This window comes from Sinocyclocheilus grahami, unplaced genomic scaffold (genome assembly GCF_001515645.1).
Source record: "Sinocyclocheilus grahami isolate Dianchi unplaced genomic scaffold, SAMN03320097.WGS_v1.1 scaffold410.1, whole genome shotgun sequence".
Classification (NCBI taxonomy): domain Eukaryota; kingdom Metazoa; phylum Chordata; class Actinopteri; order Cypriniformes; family Cyprinidae; genus Sinocyclocheilus; species Sinocyclocheilus grahami.
The window spans coordinates 1,240,922-1,265,434 of NW_015505589.1; the positions used below are offsets into that span (position 1 = coordinate 1,240,922).

The 24,513-nt window shown below is 34.3% G+C and overlaps 1 protein-coding gene across 1 annotated transcript; it reads right to left on the minus strand.

Annotated features, from left to right (window-relative positions):
- Positions 1-959: 959 nt before the first annotated feature.
- Positions 960-20,961, minus strand: LOC107550919 (alpha-2-macroglobulin-like protein 1). Its single transcript, XM_016232368.1, has 36 exons — positions 20,888-20,961; positions 17,985-18,168; positions 17,551-17,707; positions 17,358-17,410; positions 17,213-17,233; positions 16,946-17,114; positions 16,776-16,860; positions 16,521-16,644; positions 14,206-14,311; positions 14,015-14,124; positions 13,574-13,741; positions 13,275-13,487; positions 12,554-12,617; positions 12,278-12,423; positions 12,005-12,154; positions 11,032-11,214; positions 10,838-10,922; positions 10,631-10,748; positions 10,246-10,471; positions 10,010-10,136; positions 9,214-9,339; positions 8,832-8,879; positions 8,422-8,505; positions 8,116-8,292; positions 7,612-7,693; positions 7,318-7,474; positions 5,603-5,677; positions 5,305-5,467; positions 4,341-4,534; positions 4,028-4,243; positions 3,665-3,783; positions 2,442-2,532; positions 2,282-2,350; positions 1,578-1,683; positions 1,256-1,304; positions 960-1,037 (listed from the first exon to the last, which is right to left on the minus strand). Exons 1-35 carry the CDS (start codon positions 20,959-20,961, stop codon positions 1,264-1,266), a joined length of 4,311 nt encoding a protein of 1,436 aa, XP_016087854.1. The 3' UTR covers positions 960-1,037; positions 1,256-1,263.
- Between the last annotated feature and the right edge of the window lie 3,552 nt (positions 20,962-24,513).

The window sequence follows — 24,513 nt, forward strand, 5'->3', positions numbered from 1 at the left end:
CGGTTTTAAAGGGACAGCAGCCTAATTTAGTCGCTATTGTCCGAGTCATTGATGTTAATCAAGCCACAAAAGATAGACAGAAAATCACGCACTGATCTTGACTGAAAAACTTTAGTAGCCCTAAAGGTTAATCTAAATTTATTTATAGAAATAAATATGTCTGCTTGAAAGAATGAAGAATATGGTAAACAAGTTGCTATAAAGAATGCATAATTAGCCTATATAACCATTGGTATTTCATTAAAAAGAAGACCATGTTCTTGTTCTTTGTAAGTGGTTTTATTTCATTTTAACATAAAGGCATGTTGTGCGTCACAGCAGTTAAATCAGTGTCTATCATGATAAAACCTTAATATCAAACCTATATAATGAGTTTGGAAATTTTAGAGAAATGCTTAATAAATGCATTACACTGTAACTAAACCCATTAGATTTTAGCCGACTAAATTTACTGTAGATTCAGTCGATTAAAATCTTATGATATTTAGTCAACTAAAACTAGACTGAAACTAAAAACAATTCAGATGACTAAAATATGACAAACTAAATGGCATTTTAGTCAAAAGACTATGACTAAAACTAAATCAAAATTTGCTGTCAAAATTAACACTGCCTCACAGAGCTATAACACATAAAACCAGACTGGCCACAAGTGAGGCGCAGCAAAAAACAAAACTAAAAAAACAACAACAACTGTATCTTTCACGTGGCGTTTTAGTTTGTAACTTCATGAAACATGCATAGATTGTGGAAAATTGCATGACATTATTTTCAGAAAATTCAAAAGTCCAAGCTCACAATAATCCTAAAGATATTCCTTATGTTGTTATAACACATAAAACCACGAAAAAAAACTATCTAAAATGATACTACTGATTCTAACATGATATTACTGAAGTTAATAGGCATTTTAAAAGATGAAATATTTTTGCTAAGCAGAGATATTAAGCATCTGAGAAAAAGTGTCAGTATTGAATCCGTCTCGCCATATATTCCACTTTACAGTTCTTCAGCCAATTAACACTTCTGATCATCCCCTGAAAAACAATAGGTCAATCAACCTTTCATCAAGCAACATCACATATTGATATCTGTCCTTTATACATCATTCTAATATGATGATTTGGTGCTCAATAATTTTTTTGATTTTTGTAACATGTAAATGTCTTTATGGATTCGGGTATTAGTACAATTATTAAAATATACTAATAGAGCTTTAGATAAAATTTAAAACAAAAAAAAATACTGTACTTACAGTGGTTTTTATACACATGGGGACGTGTAGTCAATCATAGACAATTCACCTGGAGGAACAGAAACACAACCTCGTTTTTTTGTGCACTACATTCTTGAGCTTGTCTCAATAAAATGAAAATGCATTATGGTTAAGATTAAATACAGGCTTATTTTATGAAAAAGATTTATGAAAAATGAAAGTCTTAAACATTAAAATTGAAATAGGTTTTCCCAGTTTTGTTATGACTTATTTATTAGATTTTTATTTATTATATTTTGCTGGGTTTTCTTGTATTTTCTTTCAGACTTTTCAGAGTGCACAGTGATGAACAAACACATACTGATCTTGTAGTAGTCATAGACGATCACTACAGCTGGTTTCAAGTTCTGCACCGGTACTTCCTGCACAAGCTTCAGGCTGATGGACTTCTCCTCATTCTTTTTCAACTGGAATGAAAGAGAAAGTTATTACATTATGATTACGGAGAGATTTGTTTTCTTTTGGGCATGGACATAAAATAGTCCACCCAAAAACTAAAATTGGTTTCTTCATAGGACACGTTTTAGAGAAATTTAGCATGACATCACTTGCTCACAAACGGATCTTCTACAGTGAATGGGTGCCGTCAGAATGAGAGTCCAAAAAGCTGATGAAAACATCACAATAATCCACAAGTAATTAACACAAATCCAAATTAATGAGGTATTTATTACAAACATGCAGCTTTTCACAACTCAAGATGTTAACTGGTGAACTGGAGTCGTGTGCATTACTTGTGGATTATTATTATGTTTTTATCAGCTGTTTGGACTCTCATTCTGACGGCACCCATTCACTGCAGAGCAAGTTGCTACATTTCTCCAACTCTGTTCTGATGAAGAAACTAACTCATCAATGTCTTGATTGGACTGAGAGTGAGTACATTTTCAGCCCATTTTTATTTTTGGGTGAACTATTCCTTTAAGTAATCAGGGTCAGTTTATTCCTTATATTGTCAAAATGTCTGCAATCCCAAAAAATATAATGTTTTAATAAAACATTTACACTATCCAAATAGAAAAAGACACGATCCTCGTCCAGATCCACACGTTTGATGGTGGGGTCTTCCCTCAGCTGTGGAGACAGAGGAGCGAATGAGAACGAATCAAATGCTGGCTGCACAACTTGATCAAAAGAGGACCAGAGTCCTTCAAGTGTCACTCACAGCCTGCAGAGACATCTCATCCGGCTTAAACCCAGACAGGAGCCTGATGTTAATGATCACCATGTTGGTCTCCTCTCGTGTGCCGCTATACCTGTCATCCAATCATTCCAACAATCACAAACAGGGTTGGCAATCACACATTGTTCTGTATGTAGTCTGACAGACAGCAAAGACTCTATTAGGCCATAAAGTAGGCTAAATCTTTCTTCATTCTTTCCTTATAGAGTCAAATGGATATGTTACATGGCTATGCAAACTGGGTCATTCGATGCAATTAGTACATTCATATTATTGTATAGGTGAAACTTTTAAATGTTGGAGAACAATTTGCAAAGTGATGAAAATTAGTGATCAGGAGATGGTTTGTTTAAGAGAAATAGCAAGAGATCCAGATTTTAAACCAAATACTTTTGATGATGGATTTAAGGTTTGGGCTAGCAAAGGACTTCAAAGATTTGATCAAATTTATGGAGACGATGAGATGGAGACATTTGAGAATATGGAGATAAAATATGTATTGTCTGGGAAATTAAGAAGTTATCTAAAGGATGAGATTAAAATAAAAACTTTAGATGATATTCACCCTCTGTTGCGTTTAATGATTAAAGTTAGTAAAATTAATAGACTAGATAATTTGATGGGACGAATAAATAATATATTCAAAGAAATTAAGGATGGGGGTTTATATAATATTAAGAAAAAATGGGAAATTGAATTAGACAATAAAAAACATAAATATATGCATGCATGTGTTTGTATTTATACAAACATAATAAATATACACAGTACACACACATATATTATGTAAACAAAAACTTTAATTTTGAATGTGATTAATCATTTGACAGCACTAATTATGATTTTTATGTAGCTGTTTTTTTTTTACATCCAATTAAAAATTGATGATCCTTTTTGCTAGTTTGTAGCATTTAAATGACTTTTTTTAAGCTTAAGTTTGGTCACAATTTTCTTTTTCTTTTTTCTTTTTGGTATGAAAAATTTTAAGTGTGTGAAGATTCTTTAAAATATCTTTTTTTTTTTGTTTCAGAGGAGAATCAAAGTCATACATGTTTGCAAGGACATGATAATGTCCCTTTAAATAATGGCAGCATGTATACAGTAGTAAGTATTTAAATGAATGATAAATAACGATGTCAATTAAATTACATTTGTGCAAAAAATCACGTTGAAAGCATTCCATGAATGAAGACGGTCTGGCTCACCTTACAGTGGTGGTTAATGTAAAAGCTGGGTTCCCTGTATTGCTGCAAACCCCAGTATTTGCTTCGATTTTGAAGGCCAGATAGTCTGGAGGGGGCGGGATATTGTAGTGCAAGGCAAACTGAGAGACAAAAAACACACAATAATGTCAAAGACGAGGTCATTTATATCACTTTTATACACATCATACAGTACTCATCCTTATGTAATTCCAAATCCTTGTGACTTCCTTCTCTGATCCATTGAAGAAAGAGAATCACACAAGTTTGGACTGACATGAGGGTGAGTACATGATGAAAACCTTCATTCCTTGATGAACTATTCCTTGAACTCAATATGTGCATCAAAAGAGGCAGTGCACAGACCTGCACAAACACACAGCCTTTGCCTTCTGCCCTGAGCTTGAATGTGCCAGTAGCTTCCTGCAGCTGTTTCTCCTGGTAAAGCAGCCTGTTGTTCCGGTTCACGGTGAACTGGTACCTCTGGCCTGAGGGGGAGGTCACGGTTACGCTAATGAATCCTTCTGCATTGTAGGTGGCAGCACTGTACTTAGCAAGGGCCTGGAGTGCTACGACAGTATCCTGTTCACAGAAAGAGATGGAGCAACACCACTTAGAGTCAATAATGATCAAACGCATTATAAAGACTTAGAGGGTCTAATGAGATAAATAACATTACCTGTGTAGAGGAGAAGCCTCCATACGCATTCTGCTGCTTGCTTAGCCAGTGCACGATGCCAGCAGCGTAGTTCAGTCCAAATCCAGGCAGTGAGGGTCCAGAGAGCAGCGCCAGCAACACATAGGCACTCATCTCTACCTCCACAGACCCCATCGGTTGTGCATTATCAGCCAGAGTCCAATATCGTCCAACACCTGAAATAACCAGGGCAAGAAAACTGGAACATTGAAGGATGGTGATTGTTTTTTTTTTTTTATTAAAAGCAGCAGGATAATCTAGATCAAGCGTTTTCAAACTGGGGTCCAGAGAAATTGGTACTGGGGGTACACAAAAAAAAATGTAAAGAGAAAATTTAAACCAACAACAAGTTGTTAAAATGTTAACAAGTAGCTAATTTGATTTGCAGTCTGTTTTTGTTTTCTTCTTTTTTTTCTGGGTTTTCTCCTTTACAATACAATTTCTATAGAGTAGTTTATGCCTTATTGTCTTTCTTTTTAGGGAGTTTCTATTTTTGTAAAAAATGCTACACTAAGCACATGACATGGAGAAAAAAATACGATATTATGGTAGCAAATTAACAAATCATTTCCCCGGTTTAGTTCAATTGTAACCACAATAAAACTAAATTAAAACATGTGAACTAATTATTAAGTAATTAGTGGCCACAATTGAACTAAAACGAGAGAACAAATGAATAAAATGTGAAAACAAATTAATAAAATGTGGTCACAAATGAATAAGTTATCGGAACAGTAAATTCATTCATTAAAAGCTAAATATTTAATTTGGCAAACACAAAATATAAAGGTCTTTATGCATAAAAAATATAGGAGCTTTTCTGTTTAATATATAGTAATGTAATGTATATGAATAAAAAATATATCAATCTTTTTGGAAAATATACATTTTGCACATCCTTAAAGATAAGTATTTTATTATCGTTATTTGTCTTATTTAATGGTACCTTGTCTCTTGGCTTGCTTGTCCAGATTGGAGAGGAGGTTCTGTCTCATCTGTTGATCTCCAGCAAGAGTGAATGTGTAGGACAGCAATGCGGTCACATAAGTGTTGTCGATGTTACGGGAAGATTCTTTCAGACACGCAAGGCTTTTGGCCACCATGGGATCCTTACAAAGCACACAAAAAACTGGATGAATGTTTTCTTCCTTTATTAGTCACATTATCTCTAACTACTTGACTGATTTTAATTTATCTGTGACTAGAGTCCATCTCTTAGGACCCATAAAGAGGGTTTTGCTTACAGTTGCCTGAATGCCTAACTCCAGCAGCGCTGCAGTGATGTACGCAGAGAGAGTGACTTCGTCGTTGACACCACCCTGGGAAAGCAGAAGTAAGGCAAAAACACATTCAGACATGCACGAGTGCATCATCACAGATCATTCCAACCCTCAGAATTGCAATCTGTTAGATGCACTTTATTGTCATCTAACAGACATTTCCAAAGTTTGAAATCCAGGACCACCCGACTAAGGAGCAGTTTCCTATCCATAAATGACTCTGTTCCATTAGTCATCTCCTCATCCCCCTCAACACTGTGACAGCTTCTCATTTTGTGTCATCTCAGATTTTTCCAGTGGTGTGACTAGGGTGTCTAGGTCCCTTGCACTGTTTACTGCCTTGGACCCCCTTTTGCTATTTATTTAATCTATATGAAGCTCTAAGCATTCCTTATTTTGTTCTTTCCTAAGCATCAAGAGATTTTAGAGATGCTGCTCCAAACACTATGTATTATTAATAATAATGATGTAAACTGTTGTGCTGCTTAATATTTTGGTGGAAACTGTGAAACTTTTTTTTTTCCAGGATTCTTTAAAGTAACAGAAGCTTCAAAAGACCAGCTCATTATTTTAATCTATTTGTGACATTTTTATGTCTTTACTGTCAATTTCAGTCAATTTAATGCATACTTTCAGAATAAAAGTATAAATTCATTTTTTTTTTTTTTACTAAACCCAAACTTTTCAACCATATTCACATTAAGATATATATTTTTTACCTATATACTTCTTGTAAATGTTAAAACTTGTTTTAAGCTATTTCAAATGCAAAACTAGATACAATTATATATGTGACCCTGGACCACAAAACCAGTCTCAAGTCGCTGGGGTATATTTGTAGCAATAGCCAAAAATACATTGTATGCGTCAAAATGATAGATATTTCTTTTATGCCAAAAATCATTAGAATATTAAGTAAAGATCATATTCCATGAAGATATTTTGTAAATTTCCTACTGTAAATATATTAAAACTTAATTTTTGGTTTGTAATATGCATTGCTAAGAGCTTCATTTTAAAGATGATTTTAGGAATATTTTGATTTTTTGCACCCTCAGATTCCAGATATTCAAATAGTTGTATCTCAGCCAAAATACTGTCCTATCCTAACAAACCGCTTTCAGATGATGTATAAATCTCAATATTAAAAAATTGAACCTTATGACTGGTTTTGTGGTCCAGGGTCACACACACACACACACACACACACACACACACAGATAGACAGTATAATATTAAAGCAACAGGGACCTCAGCTCCCAATAGTCTTCAAGAATTAAGTAGCCTGTCTGAACCAGACTTCAGCTCTCACACATCTACAAACACTCCTATTTTATAATACATGATAGGCAAATCCCACAATTAGCTCCTCCTGCAAACTGAGCAAAAGAAAAAAAGCCCTGCCGATACCAATGTTCAGTCCATGTGCACTATCAACACCTGTCAAATAAAACGTGTGTTTTATTGACTGGCCAGAATATCCCTGCTAAAACAACAACAACATCTAAACCAGCCTAAACTGGTTTCATCTGGTCTAGCTAAAGCTGCTCTACCTGGTCTTTCATCTGGTCTTCCAGCTTGACCAAGCTAGTCTTTAGCTGGTCTTTCAGACTGACAATTCGGGAGACCAGTTAGACCAGATAAAACCACATAAAATCAGGACCTAAGAGGATCCTCACCTTCAACATGTTGTTGAAGAGTTTCCCCACAGAGGCGAAGCAGCCGTTGCTCTGCTGTTGGAGACCGAGCCAATCCTTTGCCTGGTCGATGTTGGCCTGATCTATAAATATATACTTCTTTGCCCCACTGAAAGACTTCATCACAAATGCGGTTAACCTGGACACACAAGCAATAGAAACTGCTGTCAAATACACATCATTCAGTAAATCTGCCTTAAAACTTTTCAGTAATTCCATGTGGACTAGGATTATTTAAGTGACAGAATGATTTCATTTTCTCAGTGCCACACTCACCAGGTGTTACCAGAAGGACCAGTCCTCCCAAAAGCGCTGTAAGATCCATCATCATGCTTGTATGTCAGCTGTCTCTGGTAGCCTGCAAAAAAAAAAGAAGAATGAAAAGCGGGACACCTGGACCTTTTGTTTTTTTTTTACATAAAAATGCAAGTTAATATCATTAAATGTATTTATCAGAGTTCAATATTTCTCTCATTAAATGACAATTTAGCACTTTGAAACTGATCAGTCAAATTGATGAATCTATCAATCAGTCATCAGCTCTGTGGCGAGTTAGTTTGAAAAACCCTTAAACTAACTGTCTGTATGTGTATATATTGTTGCAAGTTTAACTAAGAAAATTTAAATAAAATAAAAGCTAAACAGCCTGCAAACAGTAATTTTCTAGTTAATATTTTTTGCCAGGAATAAAATATTAAAACATTTGTATTTCTAAATAGTATTCTAAATGCTGTACTGTAAGATACACAATAATCATAATTTCATAGCAGTTTTCCTCACCGCTCTCGAGGAAGGTTATGGCTTGGTTTTTAATCTCAGGAGTGAGCTGCCCGGTGCTCTCCAGGTACTGAAGAATGTAGATATTGGGGGCAAAACGCACCATGTTCTGCTCTCCACAGCCATACGGCATAGCCAACAGATCACCGATGTTCTTCAGAGCACGACCCATCAGATCACCTATGGTCAAAAAAGCAATATAACCATCAGTATGATTAAAAACCGAAAACTACTCAATGAGAGCAATTCTATTGATTACAGAGTATTATAATTATATTATTATACTTGCCAGCATATTTTTAGGCTTACCTAGAACAGTGACAAAGCTTTTGGCAGAACCCTTGACAAAGACTTTGGGCAGAGTGAGAGAGACGGATGTCTCCTGTGGACGGTCTAATGGAACAGAGAACAAAGCGTCAGGTAAAAATCATAATGTACTTTAGCATAGAAAATCATTTTCTTTATCTGTGAATACAACACAGGGTTTAAAAACTGGAATTGGAAGATTTTTTGTTAAAGCCTTTTTGAAAAGTTGAGTAAATGTATAATTTATCCAGTGCAATACCTTGCATCGTATACTTCCAGTGTAAATGAATGTCAAAATTATTGTCTGTGGTATGGTATGTGGTAAATGACATGTTAGCTTCTGTTAAAGCTGAATAGTTGAAATTCTTTATTTATTCTTCTTTTAATAGACAACACACTGTAATTCCACAAACCTGTTAAGCAGATGAGTTCATTCTGAGTGACTGACTGTTTGGTGCCCTCTGCCTGAGAAATGTGAGTGATAACAGTGTCACTTGTATTTTTAAAGCAAAGCAAAGCAAAACAAAAAGCAAATTTATAGATAGATAGATTTTAAGACAAAAAAAAAAACCAAATAGCTATAAATAGCTATATTAAATGGCTATGTTAGCTATATAAAAAAAGTGTTTTTTTCTTTTGAATACTTTGCACTATTTCAACACAGTTATGACCAGAAATATGTATTAAGAAAGTAATTATAGTACGTTTTTATTTCCTGTTGACTTGTTAGCTTATTGTTGTTGAAGAGCGAGTCACATGGTTTCTGAAAGCTCACATACAGTTACATACAGTCACGTACCTCCACCAGAACGCTCTGCATCACAGTATCAGTTCTGCCTTTGTCTGGCCATGTCACCACTTCACTGCCACACAGTTCTCGGCTCTGCACTGCCCCAGCGCGCACTATAATATTCACCTTTCCTGTAAAACACACACACACACACACCAGTCTTTAAATGCTAGATATTTAACTTGCAATAGTTCCACTTCAGCACACTCAAATATACTTCCACTAAATATACTACTACTTCCGCACAATTAAAGTGCATTTAGAAATGAGTTGGTCCAATTTAGCAGACTTTTATACCAGTTCAGTATAGCAAAAGTACAATTGCAGGGTATTTTGTATTACGCACATAGATATGTAAATGTATTTGTAGTATACTTTGCACAAAATAACTGTATTTCAAATAGTATTTTTTCACTAGGGCAGTGACAGTTTGAATTTAATTTGCAAAAGAAACAAAGTACCCCTGGGACCTGCAATAGTAAACAAATCTGTGACAGTCAAGGCAGGACGTGGTTAAAAATACAATTCTGTCATCAGTTACTCACCTCCATGTCTTTTCATGATTGGTTACCAACATTCTTCAAAATATATTTTGTGTATGAGCAGAAGAAAGAAATTCATACAGGTTTGGAACAACATGAGGGTGAGTAAATGATGACTGAATTTTCCTTTTTGGACATTTTTATTCTAAGCGTAATACCACATCCTGGTACAAACGTGATCAGACGTAAAATAAGCTTTTCAGCTTATGGAATCAAATTGAATCTTTGCTCATACAGAAGTTGAAAGCATCTGGCTTACCCAGTTCAGAGGGTGCGACAGTCCACTGGAAGGTTTTGCTCTCTTCAGAACAAACACACTGAGTGTAAGTGCAGCCTCTGCATGGCTGAGCGGTGAACTCTGGTGAGTCTGCCAGCGTGACCTTTACCTTTATTAAAAGACAGAGATTTGTACAGATTTGTACAGAAAATGCCTTTACTACAAATGCTTGCAAAACCGCTCCAGGACAAGCAAGTAAATACATTATGGGGGCTTACCATGATACATTTGGGGAGGTAGTTGAACACAGTAGCTTTGAGAGTGAACGTCTCCCCACGAATAACAGAGTAAGGGAGGGTGAGGCTCACAAAGAAGGGCTTGAAAGCAGTGAGATCAGTCTTGGGGGCCACTCCAAACCCGACATGGGATGTGCAGAAAGCCCCTGCTGCCCATTTAGTGATAGTGTCCGGGACCGTCTTTGCAATGTCCACATATCCTGATATCCTGCATGGTCAATGAAAAAAGACGAATTTTGTAGTTTTTTAAAAAAGTTTTTCAAATATTAATAAGCTCTGAAGCAGTTGTTACATTTTTTCTGCATAATTAAAAAGGACTGTAATGTAGGCTATACAGTACAGTACTGCCATGGTGCAAGACACATACCCCACAGGTATAAGATCCCATATCCAGGTTTCTGGAAAGAATTTGCGTATCTTCTGAGTACGTTTTTCCCAATTTGGACCAAGCCCTGTCTCTGGCCCGACCAAATCCACACCACCTTCTATAGTAGCTGTTTGAATTTGATAGTTTGTAAATACAATCAGATAAAAATGGCATTTCCAAATCCTAAAAAAATCAAGTTATACTTACGTTCCCTCATCAACATTATCTCATAATCATCACAAACAAGAGGTGCTTTCACATCAGAGTTGGTAGCGATTTTGATTCCAACGCCCTAGGAAAAAGCAAGTGTTACAGTATGTTACTGTGTGTAAGATGAATAGTGTACAGTGAGACACTGGAGGACCTCTGAAATAAGAAATGGGACATGTTGTGTATCTTACTTTGAAGATTTTGTAGACGTCATTGTTGTTGACGTAGTGAGGGTAATAGAAGCGGGAGCGTTTGCTCCTTGCACGTTCAGCAAACGGGATTATCCCCCCGGGATATGGGCAGGGGTTAGGCTCCCACTCCTCAACATTGTGTGGGTAACCTGACAAAATCTGAACTGGTAACATTCCAAGGACCTGTAGAATAATAACAGATATTGAGCCTTAGAAGTGACGAGGCAATTTCCTAATAATAAAAAAGAAATCCACCAAGTAAAAATGAATCATATATTTCCGTTGCACCACACAAATTTTGTTTTTCAAAATATTAATAAGCAGTGAAGCAATATTTTTTGTTAAAATGTTTTTTAAATATTAAAATATTGTTTTAAATAAAAATATTTCTAATGTCATGTGGTGAACCTACCAAGTAAACATTTTTAAATATATATTTTCCCAACACCATATGAGTTTTGTTTTTAAACATAAAGAAGCAGTGAACTATGTTGAATTTTCTTTTTCAAACAATTAAATGTTGTAATATTTATTTCTATTATTATTTATAGTATTTCTAAAAATACATGTAGACATTTTTTATTAACAAATTGTGAATCAATTTTGTTTAAATATTTAAAAAAAATATTGTTAAAATATTAAATTGTTAACCTACTTCTTAAAAGTTTCTTATTAAAAAAATTATTCTTTTAATCAGGCTTTTTATTTCTTCAATATAATATCGGTACAGTTGTATCACTCTGACATTTTTTACTTCACACTCTGGCATTTTAACTTTTTACTCCCAAAAAATTATCAAAATGAATATTAATTGTGAAATTAAAAACATGTTTATTATGAAAGAAGCGCATGCAACTCATTTTTGCTAATTACTCAAAATTGATACTTATATAGTGCTACATCCCTGACCCGTCTCTTAAAATAAAGATGATCTACTAGTTATAGCTGTAATATACATTATGGTTTAACATACAGAGGCTGCATCCAGCTCGGCCTCTGGTCTCAACAGCAGCACGCTCTGATCAATGGCCCGCACGGAGCACAAGGAGCCAGGGCTGGCTTTCAGGTTAAGAGATGTCCTCTCTCCAGGTAGTGCGGTGGGAGACGAGAACTTTAAGGACATCTGTAAAAGCACAGGCACACTCTCATCACACATTATTAATGATAAAACACAATCACACACACACATAAAAGCTTAAAGGGCACATTGAGTTCTAAAATAAGGTTTCATGTGGGATTTTCTGACCTTGTTTGGCAAACATTCTTCAATGGGGAAATTCACACTGTCTGCTACTGCTTCTCCATTGGGAAGAACTGTGTAAACCACCACCTGAGCATATGGAGTCAGAGATGCCATCGTCTTCAATGTGAATGTCAGCTCTCCTTTGTTTTCTTTTATGAAAGAGAGAGAGCATTTGTGGAAACAAAAAGGTGCATACTGAAGCACAATGTACACAGACCATAAAAATACACATAGACAATAAGACAACAAAGTGATTGCTAATGTAAAAGAGCTGTGTACCTTGCGCAGCGTTCACACTCACAGACAGACGACCATTTTGAGCCATGCTGCCTCTGGACAAGACCTGGAGTGTAGGTAGATAATTACTGTGTGACAATTTATGTAATGCATAAACAGCTTCAATAGCATTGAGCATTGTGATTTTTTTTCATCATCTTTTCTCCTTTGTGATAATGGCCACAGATATTAAAATTCTGTCCAGTCCTGCTAATTATTTTCATATTATAAACTGATATTTATATTGAGATTTGCTAAAAATGATATTTAACAGAATTATTACATTTGTAGTGTTTTTTAAATTAGGCATTAATATAAATGTAACAACTGAGAAAATGAGCATAATATAATAATACATAATATAAGCTTCCAATATAAACCTACACTCTAAAAAATGCTGGGTTAAATACAACCCAGTGCTGGGTAAAATAGGGACAAACCCAGCAATTGGGCTGTTTTGAATTTTAAATGTTTAACCCAACCTTCTGGGTAGTAACCCAACCGCTGGGTCAAAACAACCCATTTGCTGGGGTTGTCCCTATTTTACCCAACACTGGGTTGTATTTAACCCAGCATTTTTTAGAGTGTACATAGATAATCAAATAAATATTTAATATTGGCTAACAACCAATATGGTACTGGTATATCATGCTTCCTTAAAAAAAAAAGCAATTGATGGACAAACAACAACAACAACAAAAAAGAGTGTCAGTGTTAAACATACAATGTAGAAGAAATCCAAGGTTTTCTGGCCTGTTTTCAGTGCATTGCCCTGAATGATGTAACTGGCCGTCACTGTTGCATCACGGTTACAGCTGAGCTTCCCTGGAGTCTTCGTCAACATCAGGAAGCTTTTGCTTTTGGAGTGAAAGGGTCGTACGTAGAAAGAGCTTGATGGGTAATCCTGAGAATCAGTCTGGTCTCCTTTATAATGGACCTAATTAAAAAAAAGTTTGAAAATCTATATCCGAGTTATATACATAAACATCATGTTAGAAGAAAAAAAAATGTGTAAGTGTATACCTGTAATTGCACAGGATTTTCTGACCAATCCAGAGTGTAGAAGGAGAAGTCGGCAGTACCATTGATGTCTGTCGTCAGGGCCACACTGACACTTTTACCAGCATAATTTGCAGTTACGACCACTGGCTCATTTTTCATTGGTTTGGAAAGTGAATTAGTGACCACACACTGTATAAAATAAATAAATAAAAAAAAAGGTTCACAAACATTTACCACTTCCTGCACACAATATGGCTATGCTAACTGCTAAATGCTTTCACTGTTAAACAGGTTTGTTTATAAATGTTGCATTTTACAAAGTCAGACAAAAATAGCAGTTATGGTACAGTTATGAACTTTTTATGAAGATGGTTATAAAAACACACGTGGACTGTAGAGTTACTTTTGGAGCATTCTTTCAATAATTAGTAGCAAAGCTTATGACTTCAAGCTAGCTGTTACCTTTCCCTTAAAGAGCATGCCAGGCCTGTATGAATTTGGTGTGTCCCCAAAGTTAACATAGACATAACGCCCGGTAAACGCAGCTGAGGTAGAAACCTGCGTAGTTATCCCTGGAGGAACAAAATACCATCTTTCATTACTCTATTTTGGAGAATACAAATGGACAGCTGATGTTTGTTTTATACTCTCACCTGTTCCAGTCTCTTCCACAACACAATCCACTGTAAAATACCCACTGAAACTAATGTCAAATTCTGTCACATCTATCACCCGAGACCCACAGCCAGTCGTGTCAGTCTGAATGAATAAGAAAGAAAAGAAAATGGTTATTTAGACTTCTAAAATAGAGTATGTTGCAGTATGGACCCTCGTGAAAAAGTACACTTCGGCATACATGTAATGTTAAAGAAGTACTTATAACAGAAATATATACACATCATAAATGTCTTGATCATCACTTTTGATCAATTTAAAGCATCCTTGCTAAATAAAAGTATTAATTTCAATAACCCCCCCCCAAAAAAAAATTATAGTGACTCCAAGCTTTTGAATGGTATAGTTTATAAAGTTACAAAAGACCATTTTATTTCAGATAAATGCTGATCTTTGGATCTTTCTATTCATCAAAGAATCCTGAAAAAAATGTACTCAGCTGTTTTAATTACTGATTATGATAATAATAATAATAATTAAAAAAATAATAATTCTTGAACAGAAAATCAGCATATTAGAATGATTTCTGAAGGATCATGTGAAATTTAGCTTTGATCAAGGAACAAATTACATTTTAAAATATGTTCAAATAGAAAGCTGTTATTATAAATAGTAAAAATATTTATAATATATCAAATAAAATATTTGAATTTTGGATCAAATAAACGCAGGCTTGGTGAGCAGAATAGACTTCTTTAAAAAACATGAAAAAATCCTACTGTTCAAAAACTTTTGACTGGTAGTGTAAATGTACTTTATATAACCCTATTTCCAAAACGTTGGGACGCTGTGTAAAAGTAAATAAAAAATAGCATTCTGTTTTTACTTAAATTTTACACATCGTCCCAATATTTGGAATTGGAGTTGTAAGAATACACTTAAGTGCAAACTGAATGTAATGTATTCGGACACTTAATTGCATGTTAATTGCAATTAAATGAAATGATGAATGTTTTATAGTTTCAGTTATTATTTTCAAAAAATATATATATTAAAAAAAGTGTTTTTACCCACTAAGTAAGAGTGAAGTACATTGTTATATGTAATTTCTTGATTACTTCTGTTGTCTTTGAAATATGGTTAAAGACTTTACTTTAACATTTTAACTTGAAGTGTACTGCCAAAAGCCCCGACAAGCATTGTGGAAGTTGCCTAAATGCGATTTGAATAAGGGTCCTAAACAACAGTGGCACATCATGAGTACCCCTAAAATATATACACTTTAAAATTATAGTGACTCCAAGCTTTTGAATGGTATAGTTTATAAAGTTACAAAAGCATTTTATTTCAGATAAATGCTGATCTTTGGATCTTTCTATTCATCAAAGAATCCTGAAAAAAATTTACTCAGCTGTTTTAATTACTGATTATGATAATAATAATAATAATTAAAAAAATAATAATTCTTGAACAGAAAATCAGCATATTAGAATGATTTCTGAAGGATCATGTGAAATTTAGCTTTGATCAAGGAACAAATTACATTTTAAAATATGTTCAAATAGAAAGCTGTTATTATAAATAGTAAAAATATTTATAATATATCAAATAAAATATTTGAATTTTGGATCAAATAAACGCAGGCTTGGTGAGCAGAATAGACTTCTTTAAAAAACATGAAAAAATCCTACTGTTCAAAAACTTTTGACTGGTAGTGTAAATGTACTTTATATAACCCTATTTCCAAAACGTTGGGACGCTGTGTAAAAGTAAATAAAAAATAGCATTCTGTTTTTACTTAAATTTTACACATCGTCCCAATATTTGGAATTGGAGTTGTAAGAATACACTTAAGTGCAAACTGAATGTAATGTATTCGGACACTTAATTGCATGTTAATTGCAATTAAATGAAATGATGAATGTTTTATAGTTTCAGTTATTATTTTCAAAAAATATATATATTAAAAAAAGTGTTTTTACCCACTAAGTAAGAGTGAAGTACATTGTTATATGTAATTTCTTGATTACTTCTGTTGTCTTTGAAATATGGTTAAAGACTTTACTTTAACATTTTAACTTGAAGTGTACTGCCAAAAGCCCCGACAAGCATTGTGGAAGTTGCCTAAATGCGATTTGAATAAGGGTCCTAAACAACAGTGGCACATCATGAGTACCCCTAAAATATATACACTTTAAGTGCTATATTGAATACTACAATACAGTGATATCAGATAATTGTTATTTCTTGTAATTGGGACCCTATGATATTTAAAGATGCTTATTAGTACAGTGTTTTTTAGGATTACAAACCCAAAAGGTAACAGTTTTGTTTGTGCAAAAGGGTAACGCACCATCATTGAATATTTCTTGCATATTTTTAACAAGTCAGCAGCAGGTCTCCTCGCATAGTTATCATAGCTGTGGCCACACACTTCAGCATTCACAGACCCCAGCACAGGCTTGCCATAAGTGTATCTAAAGACAATGAAAAAAAGTATTTCATCAGGCTGAACATGGTACTGTAACACAGGTATGCATCTCATTTATCTGCAAAGAAATTAACATTATTTGTTAAAAAAAAAAAAGAAAAAAAAAAAGAATCGTACTTTGCACAAACTTTCAGAGTGACCTTATTGTCCTGGGACGTTACAACAGATGGAAAATCGATGTTCGCTTCATATTTTGGCAGAACTAAAAGAGACATGTGGGGAAAAGTACTTTCAAAAATTGTAGCTGATCAGTATTGGACTGACAAAAGTTAAATCCTGGTTCTGACCATATTCTTTGATTTCAAATGTGTGTGATATTTGTTGGTTCTTATCATCCCAAGCAGTGATCGTGTAGAAACCCTGAGCAGCTTCTGGAGACATGGAGTGGGACAGATCCAAAATGCCAATCCTTGTGGCCTGATTCAACCACTGACCAATGCGATTTGAATAAGGGTCCTAAGCAAGAGTTAATGAAAAAGCCTACAGTGAAATCAACCTGCATTTAAGTAAAGTAACAAACAATGAACAGATCACGGCTTCTTCAAGGATTTTACCTGGAGTTCTACAGTTCGAAACTGCAAGAGTAAGACAGAAGAAAATGAGTTTAGTTAGATCAAAAGAATATACATTTATTTTGCCAGCACTTCAACTGAAAAAAAATAAAATAAAGAATTTTCACGTAAATTAAATTAAATTTACCACTTGGTTGTGAGGCAAGAGACCAGAATCCAGAGACACAATGCGAAATTTAACTGGGGAAGAAAAAAATTGAGACACAATATTAACACATACAGTACCTATGCAATGCGGAAAGACTCGCAGGCTCGCATTAATAAGAACAAACGAGCACTGACAACTTTAACTGTTTTGGAAGAATTTACAAAGACATTACTTGTTTGTCCAGGCTTATAGATAGGCTTGTCTGATTGGATGAAAAGAAGATTTTGGGGGGGTTTTATGAGGATCTGAGTGGTTTTCTTCAGGGATGTTTCGGCCCCTTGGATTGCAACATTGACGGATGCCACAGACTCTACAGTGACTACAGGGACCTGAAAAATGCAAATCAAGAAAATATTGAGTGTATAACTCCACTTACAGACTGCAGACTATAGGTTTGAAAGCAACATCAAGACTACAGTGTGATCCCTGAACAATTCAGTAGTGGAAAATATATGCAAGATGAATGATAAATGTAAGTTTTAGGGTTTTACTTGCAAATTAATATGTCTTATTATGGAAAGGCCCTTTAACCTTAATGGCACGTTATACATTTTGTGCACACATGTATAGGAAAGAGCTATGCGACAGTATATTGAGTACACTGACCTTAAAAGGAACACATTTGTAGAAATCATTTTTAATGAAGCCCTGTTGTAGAATGGTCAGATCGAGATTGTTAGTCCTCAAAGTCACCACTATAGAAAGTGTCTCTTTGGGCTCATGGACATGCACACAGAGAGTCTCTGTGTTGCCACCCACCGCCTGGGATGTGACTGTCACCAGGTATATACTGAAAGAAGACAAAACACATTCAGAGACTTGCATAAACCATCCAATGACAATAAAATGGTTTTAAAAGCATAAGTTTAGTGTTGCATGAGCCTAGGGTTGTTTTGGGTTAATACACAGTTGAGGAAGTGACTTGTAATTTATATGAATGTGTCTGGAATCTTCACTGGGTGTCTTTATGGATGAGTGCACACACACAAAAAAGGTACACGTTGTGAAAGTGGTTGGTGCAGTATAAATGTGGCACAATTATAAATGACCTTAGAATTAAAGTATTAAAATATTCAATATATGTAGTGTTATGTTACAATACACTTTAAATAAATATAATAATAATAACATTTATATTTTACTTTTTGACTACCAGTCAACAGTTTAGAATAATAATGATTTTTAATGTTTTTGAAAGAAGTCTCAAAGTCAGCAAGGCTGCACTTATTTGATCAAAAATATAGTAAAAACAGTAATATTATGAAATAGTAGTATAATTTAAAATAACTATTTCTATTTAAAAATGTCATTTATTCCTTTGATGGCAAAGGTTAATTTTCAGAAGCTATTTCTGCAGTTTTCAGTGTCACGTGATCTTTTACAAATCATTCTAATATGTGGATATTGCTCAAAGTTTATTCATTATTATTGGTGTTCAATTATTAAAAATAGTTCCTAGTATCAAAGTTCAAAACAGATTTAGCTAATTAATATTTTTGTGAAAAACATGATGCTTTTTTCAGGATTCTTAAATGAGCAGAAAGTTCAAAAGAGCAGCATTTAATGGAAATAGAAATCTTCTAACATAATAAATGACACTTTTGATAAACTTAATTTGTCCTTGCTGAATAAAAGTATTATTGCTTAATCCTGCTGAAAATTCAATTTGCCATCAAAATAATAAATGAAAATATATTCAAATAGAAAACAGATATATTAAATTGTAATAATATTTCACAATATTATAGTTTTTTCTGAATTTTTGATGCAGTCTTGGTGGGCAAACTAATAAAGGTAAAGTTTTATCATTTATTTGGCATTCCCAGAATTCCCCGCACATACCGTGACATTTAATTCTATTTTGTATTTTTAGTTATTAGTTTAGCATTAATTAGTGCTATGTGTGATACTGATGCTGTTTTGTGTTTGTATGCAGGGGTAGACTGGGGCTGAAAAGTGGCCCTGGACTTTCTGGCACAGAGCAGCCCACCACACCATAAACCCACCAGCTCGAGCAATTTTTAACACCATACTAACATAAAAATATAACACAATACAGAAATAATAATGCTATCTTTTTTTTCTTCTTTTTTTAATTGAAGTTCTTATAATTAACATCAATGAATGACTGACATATTTCTTTACATTACAATTTGTCTTTCCCGCTTTATATAACAAATAGTAAATAATTTAGAATAATATCAGTCCATATGACACAATGCTTTGCTCTGCTCTAGAAGACTTGGAATGTAGTGCAGAATGTGGACTGTTTTTATGGTGCCTTTCTATTGGTCCTTCAGAAATCATTTTAATATGCTGATTTGCTGCTCAAGAAACATTTATGATTATTATCAATGTTGAAAATAGTTGTGCTGCTTCATATTTTTGTGGTACATTACCATTCAGTCTAGGGTAAGATTTAAAAAATATATAAATTAATTAATTATTTGTTTAATTATTTAATTATTAATTTAATTACTCAACAAGGTTGCATTAAATTGATTTAAGTGACAGTAAAGACATTTATACTTATTACAAATTATTTATATTTCAAATAAATACTGTTTTTTTTACTTTTTGTATTTTTTTTTTATAATCCTGAAAAATTTAAGTATCACAGTTTCCAAAAGAAAAGAAAACAGTTTTCAGTATTGATAATAATAAGAACCATTAGTAATAATTGATCACTAATAATAACTGATTCACCATGTTTACTATGGTAATGGATAGTGCATAGTCTTTTGCATCGCTTATAAATAGTTTTGCCTTGTCTGGTGATCATAATCCACATCAGATCTCAAACTTCAACCACTGGCTGCTATCTGAAAGTGAGTTTTGAGCTAAAATTATTTCAAAAGTCTTTAATTCTGGTGTTATAGCTGTTAACTATTTGAAATAATCCATAAGACGCGGATAAACTCTGCCTTGGTTCACAGCCACTCTTCATGCCCGAGCTGGCCCGCTTTGGCCCAAGGATTTCAGCGGGCCAAAAAAACCTGGCTGTTGACCCCAAGGAAGCCCCGACGAGGCACGATCAAGCCCCGGAAGGGACAGTGGAAACGCAGCTGGCTCTGGCACACACTAGCATGCCCGCTTTTGGCCTAACATTGGAAAACGCGGCTAATGTGCTGTCTCTTTATGTTTTTATTGTTGTTGAATAGGCCAATATTGCTTTAACTCACAGATGTGATAGCTGAAACGGCAATCAAATCAGTCGGCGCCAATAGCCTCTTGAGCAGTGCACCGAAAACACAGTCCCGACTGTCATGATATTTTCAATTTAAAAAATGGCAAAAATAAATAAAAAATGTTTTTACCTCAAATCTAAAATAAAATGTTTACAGTGTGTTGCATGTGAGAACACAAAATACGCTTGTCCTAAACTTTACATCAGTGTCTACTATAGTTGTGGAAGACATTCATCTGGTCCTCGACCTGCGGTTTTCCTCGTTACTCTCTACCTTGTGTTATCTGGTATTTGTGAAGATAATAATCATAAAGGCTCTTACGGATCGGTGGCTCCACTCGTTTCAGAGCATTGCAGCATCAGCAGCAGTGGCAGTGGCAGCAGAGACAGCAGCATCCTGTGAAGTCAGTCCAGCACATGCGCAGAGAACTTGAATACGGATCCCATCACACAGGAGCATACTCTTATACACCTCTGCCTCCTCCCTGTCCTACCACACCAAGGGAAGGAATGTTGAGCAACTGGTATGAGGAGCTGGATAATTTGTGATCAACATATTTCCTCCTGTGCTGTGTAACAAGTAAGTGGACAGTAATTCACTTTCAGTGAAAGTTCAAAGTTCAAAGAGGCCGAAAGAGTTTCACCTTTTGCAAAAAGTTCAAAGAGACTGAATAAAGGAGTTCACCTTTTGCAAAGATTACTTTGACAAACAAGCTAATCATTCAAGTTATTTGACAGTTAGGATTTTTTTTTCATTGCAAACAATAAATACCATAAAATTAAATAAATGATGGTCACAATAAAAGTCTTGGAAACTTTTTTTTAAGGCAGTCACTATTTATTTCAATGACTTTTAATCCTTGTTTCTCAACCATCTTAAACTATTAAAATCCATACTAAAATATTGTTATAGTTTAAAAACTATGATAAATTATACAATAAAAGGAAACAATAAATAAAATTATTAAATGAAATTAAAATAAATTAAATGAAGGTCACATTAAAAGTCTCTGAATCTTTTTTTATCAGGCAGTCATGATTTATTTCATGACTTAACCTTTGTGTGACACCCCTGGACTGTCTGTGAGTGTTTTTGTCCCCATGTGCTCCCCGTGACCCAGTTTCGCCCTTGTTTGATTGTGTTCATTTGATTCAGGTGTGTCTCGTCTATTCACAGCTTTTTAAATATCTGAAGGTACACTCTTCACATCAGTCAGTCAAGCATTATAATATGATATTATAATAATCAAGCATTATTTAATGATAGAATATTTGTAATTAGAATTAAAACTTGGTAACCATGTATGAATGCATATTTGTCATTTTAACTGAACTTATGAATGAGGGTGTTGCTTAAAATATTGTTGGTCATTCAGTGTTTCTGTAAAAAAATAGGGGGGAAAAATTAAAAATAATACTGATAGCTGATAAGATGATAATACTATTTAGTTTAGTATATAAAGTGTTGTCTGTTCTATGGTTCCTTTGTCCAGAGTTAAACGTCAAGTGGTGCTACATGTGTCTCCTGTCTGCCTGTGTTTCCCCTTGGATGTTTATTAAAGACTGTTGTTTGAGATTATCCCTCGTCTCCACGTTCCTTCGCTCCTACACAGTAAGCAACCGTGACACCTTGTTTTCATACTTTTAAAATTCATTATGCAAATATTGTTATATTTTGAAAGCTACTATAAACTTTTAAAAAGTAAATAAATAAAATGAATAAGTGAGGCTGGGAAAATATCTATGGACATTTTCTCATGTCAGGTAAATGTATATATAATGTTCTATATATTATTCAACATCTGCATTTCTTATATATATATATAATTAGAATTAAAACTTGGTAACCATGTATGAATGCATATTTGTCATTTTAACTGAACTTATGAATGAGGGTGTTGCTTAAAATATTGTTGGTCATTCAGTGTTTCTGTAAAAAAATAGGGGGGAAAAATTAAAAATAATACTGATAGCTGATAAGATGATAATACTAATAGCTACTACGAATTCTACTACTTATAACCATATAAAACGCACTAAGGATTAATGAGCTGCTGAGTTCATGAATGTTAATCATGTTGTCTGCATGTGTTTGAACTGATTTGCCCGAAATCAAAACAGGGACAATAATAGGTGACCGCCAGCCAATGAGACTGGTGCAGTATCTTACAGTTGTTCTTAAAAGCTGAAGAATTCCAAATGAACTCAAAGAAAATTGTTTACATGTAGCGCATCAATTCTGCATGATATGTGACTCTCTCTTTCTATGTGTGTATAATAAACAGTGCTCTCAGCAAAGTGATGGTAAGTCGTGCGCTTTCACACGGTTTGATCTACGTTAGTTTGGTTAGTTTGGTTGATGATAACGCACCATTTTCATACTTCGGCTATTTGGTTGTTTCTTTTCTATGTTTTTGAAGATGACAGAAATTGTTAATCACAGCAGGAAAGCTGATTTAGAAGGCTTGCCATGTTTCTTCGAGAAGACCCAACCAAGCTATTCAAGAAATGTAAAGTATGTACCAAAAACTTCAAAAACCTCAAAGTAGGGGTGTCCAAACCTGCTTCTGCAAGGCCAATGCCCTGCAGCAGAGTGGCTCCAACCTACCTGGAAATTCTGGTAATACTGAAGACCTTGATTAGCAGGTTAAGATGTTTAACCCCCTGAGGTAGGCCAACTCGTTTTGTGACATTTTTTCCAGATAACGCCAAATAGAACTTAAATTACTCCATAACGTTTGATTGTACAGATAAGAGCAATACATCACTTGAATCTTAAAAAGGGTCTACATTTATTTCTATACACTCCTAATAACAACAAAATGCTGTTCTTTTGTTTAGTTTCTTAAAGGGACAGTTCACCCAAAAATGAAAATTCGGTCATTAATTACTCCCCTCATATAGTTCCAAACCCATAAGACCTTCGTTCATCTTCAGATCACAAATTAAGATATTTTTGATGAAATTCGAGAGCTTTCTGACCCTCCATACAGCAATAATAATAATAATAATAATAATAATAATAAATAGTTTTATTTATATTGCGCCTTTCCGGGGCTCAAGGATGCTTTCCAATGTACATTCAACAAGAAAAGAATAACACTGAAAGGGTAGACAATGATGACAAACAATAGTAGAAACAGTAAAAGAGCATTATATAGACGGGGCAACATAGCAGAAAAGAATCAAGCACAACAAATACAAAACTTAAAGGGTTAGTTCACCCAAAAATTAAAAAAAATGAGTCTTGTATTCACCCCCGTGGCATCCTAGGTGTATATGACTTTCATCTTTCAGATGAATCCAGTGGGAGTTATATTAAAACTTGTCTTTGATCTTTCAAGCTGTTTAATGCCACTCAGCGGGTGTTGCATGCATCAGTCCAAAATAAGTTAATGTAACAAAAATAATAATAATTCAGTGTCTTTAACACTGATGAAGGGATGGAGCTGGGCAATGTGACGTAGATGAAAGAATGCTGATTTGGTGATAGAGTTTATATAAGCCTGAAAGGAGAGAGAGGAATCGAAGATTTCACCTAAATATTTAACAATATATTTAGTAGTAGCTTGTCAGTGGTGACTATGTCAAATTGATGTACATATGGCAAAACAACAAAACAAAAAAAAACACTAGTTTTCAATTTTTTCTATTCTATCTACTTGTTTTTCTTTGTGTGTGTGTGTGTGTGTGTGTGTGTATGTGTGTGTGTGTATATGTGTGTGTGTACATGTGTGTGTATAATTGTTGCTCTTTTGTTAGTTTTGACTGCTTTTATTGTCCTCATTTGTAAGTCGCTTTGGATAAAAGTGTCTGCTAAATTACTAAATGTAAATGTAATATGGCAGAAATGTATGGTAAAATTCAGTTAATGATGTAATCAAACAGACGATGAACACAATTAACAACAATGATTATATGTTGCAATCAAACTTGTAGCAAAATTTG

Bases quoted from the DNA above. Each gene is read 5' to 3' on its own strand.
- LOC107550919 (XM_016232368.1), bottom strand. From the start codon at position 20,961: ATGCTGCTGTCTCTGCTGCCACTGCCACTGCTGCTGATGCTGCAATGC. The intron at 10,137-10,245 runs GTAAGCCCCCAT...CTTTTAATAAAG, and splicing joins ACCTCCCCAAATGTATCATG to GTAAAGGTCACGCTGGCAGA. The intron at 7,694-8,115 runs GTGAGGAAAACT...TTTTTTTTGCAG, and splicing joins CATAACCTTCCTCGAGAGCG to GCTACCAGAGACAGCTGACA.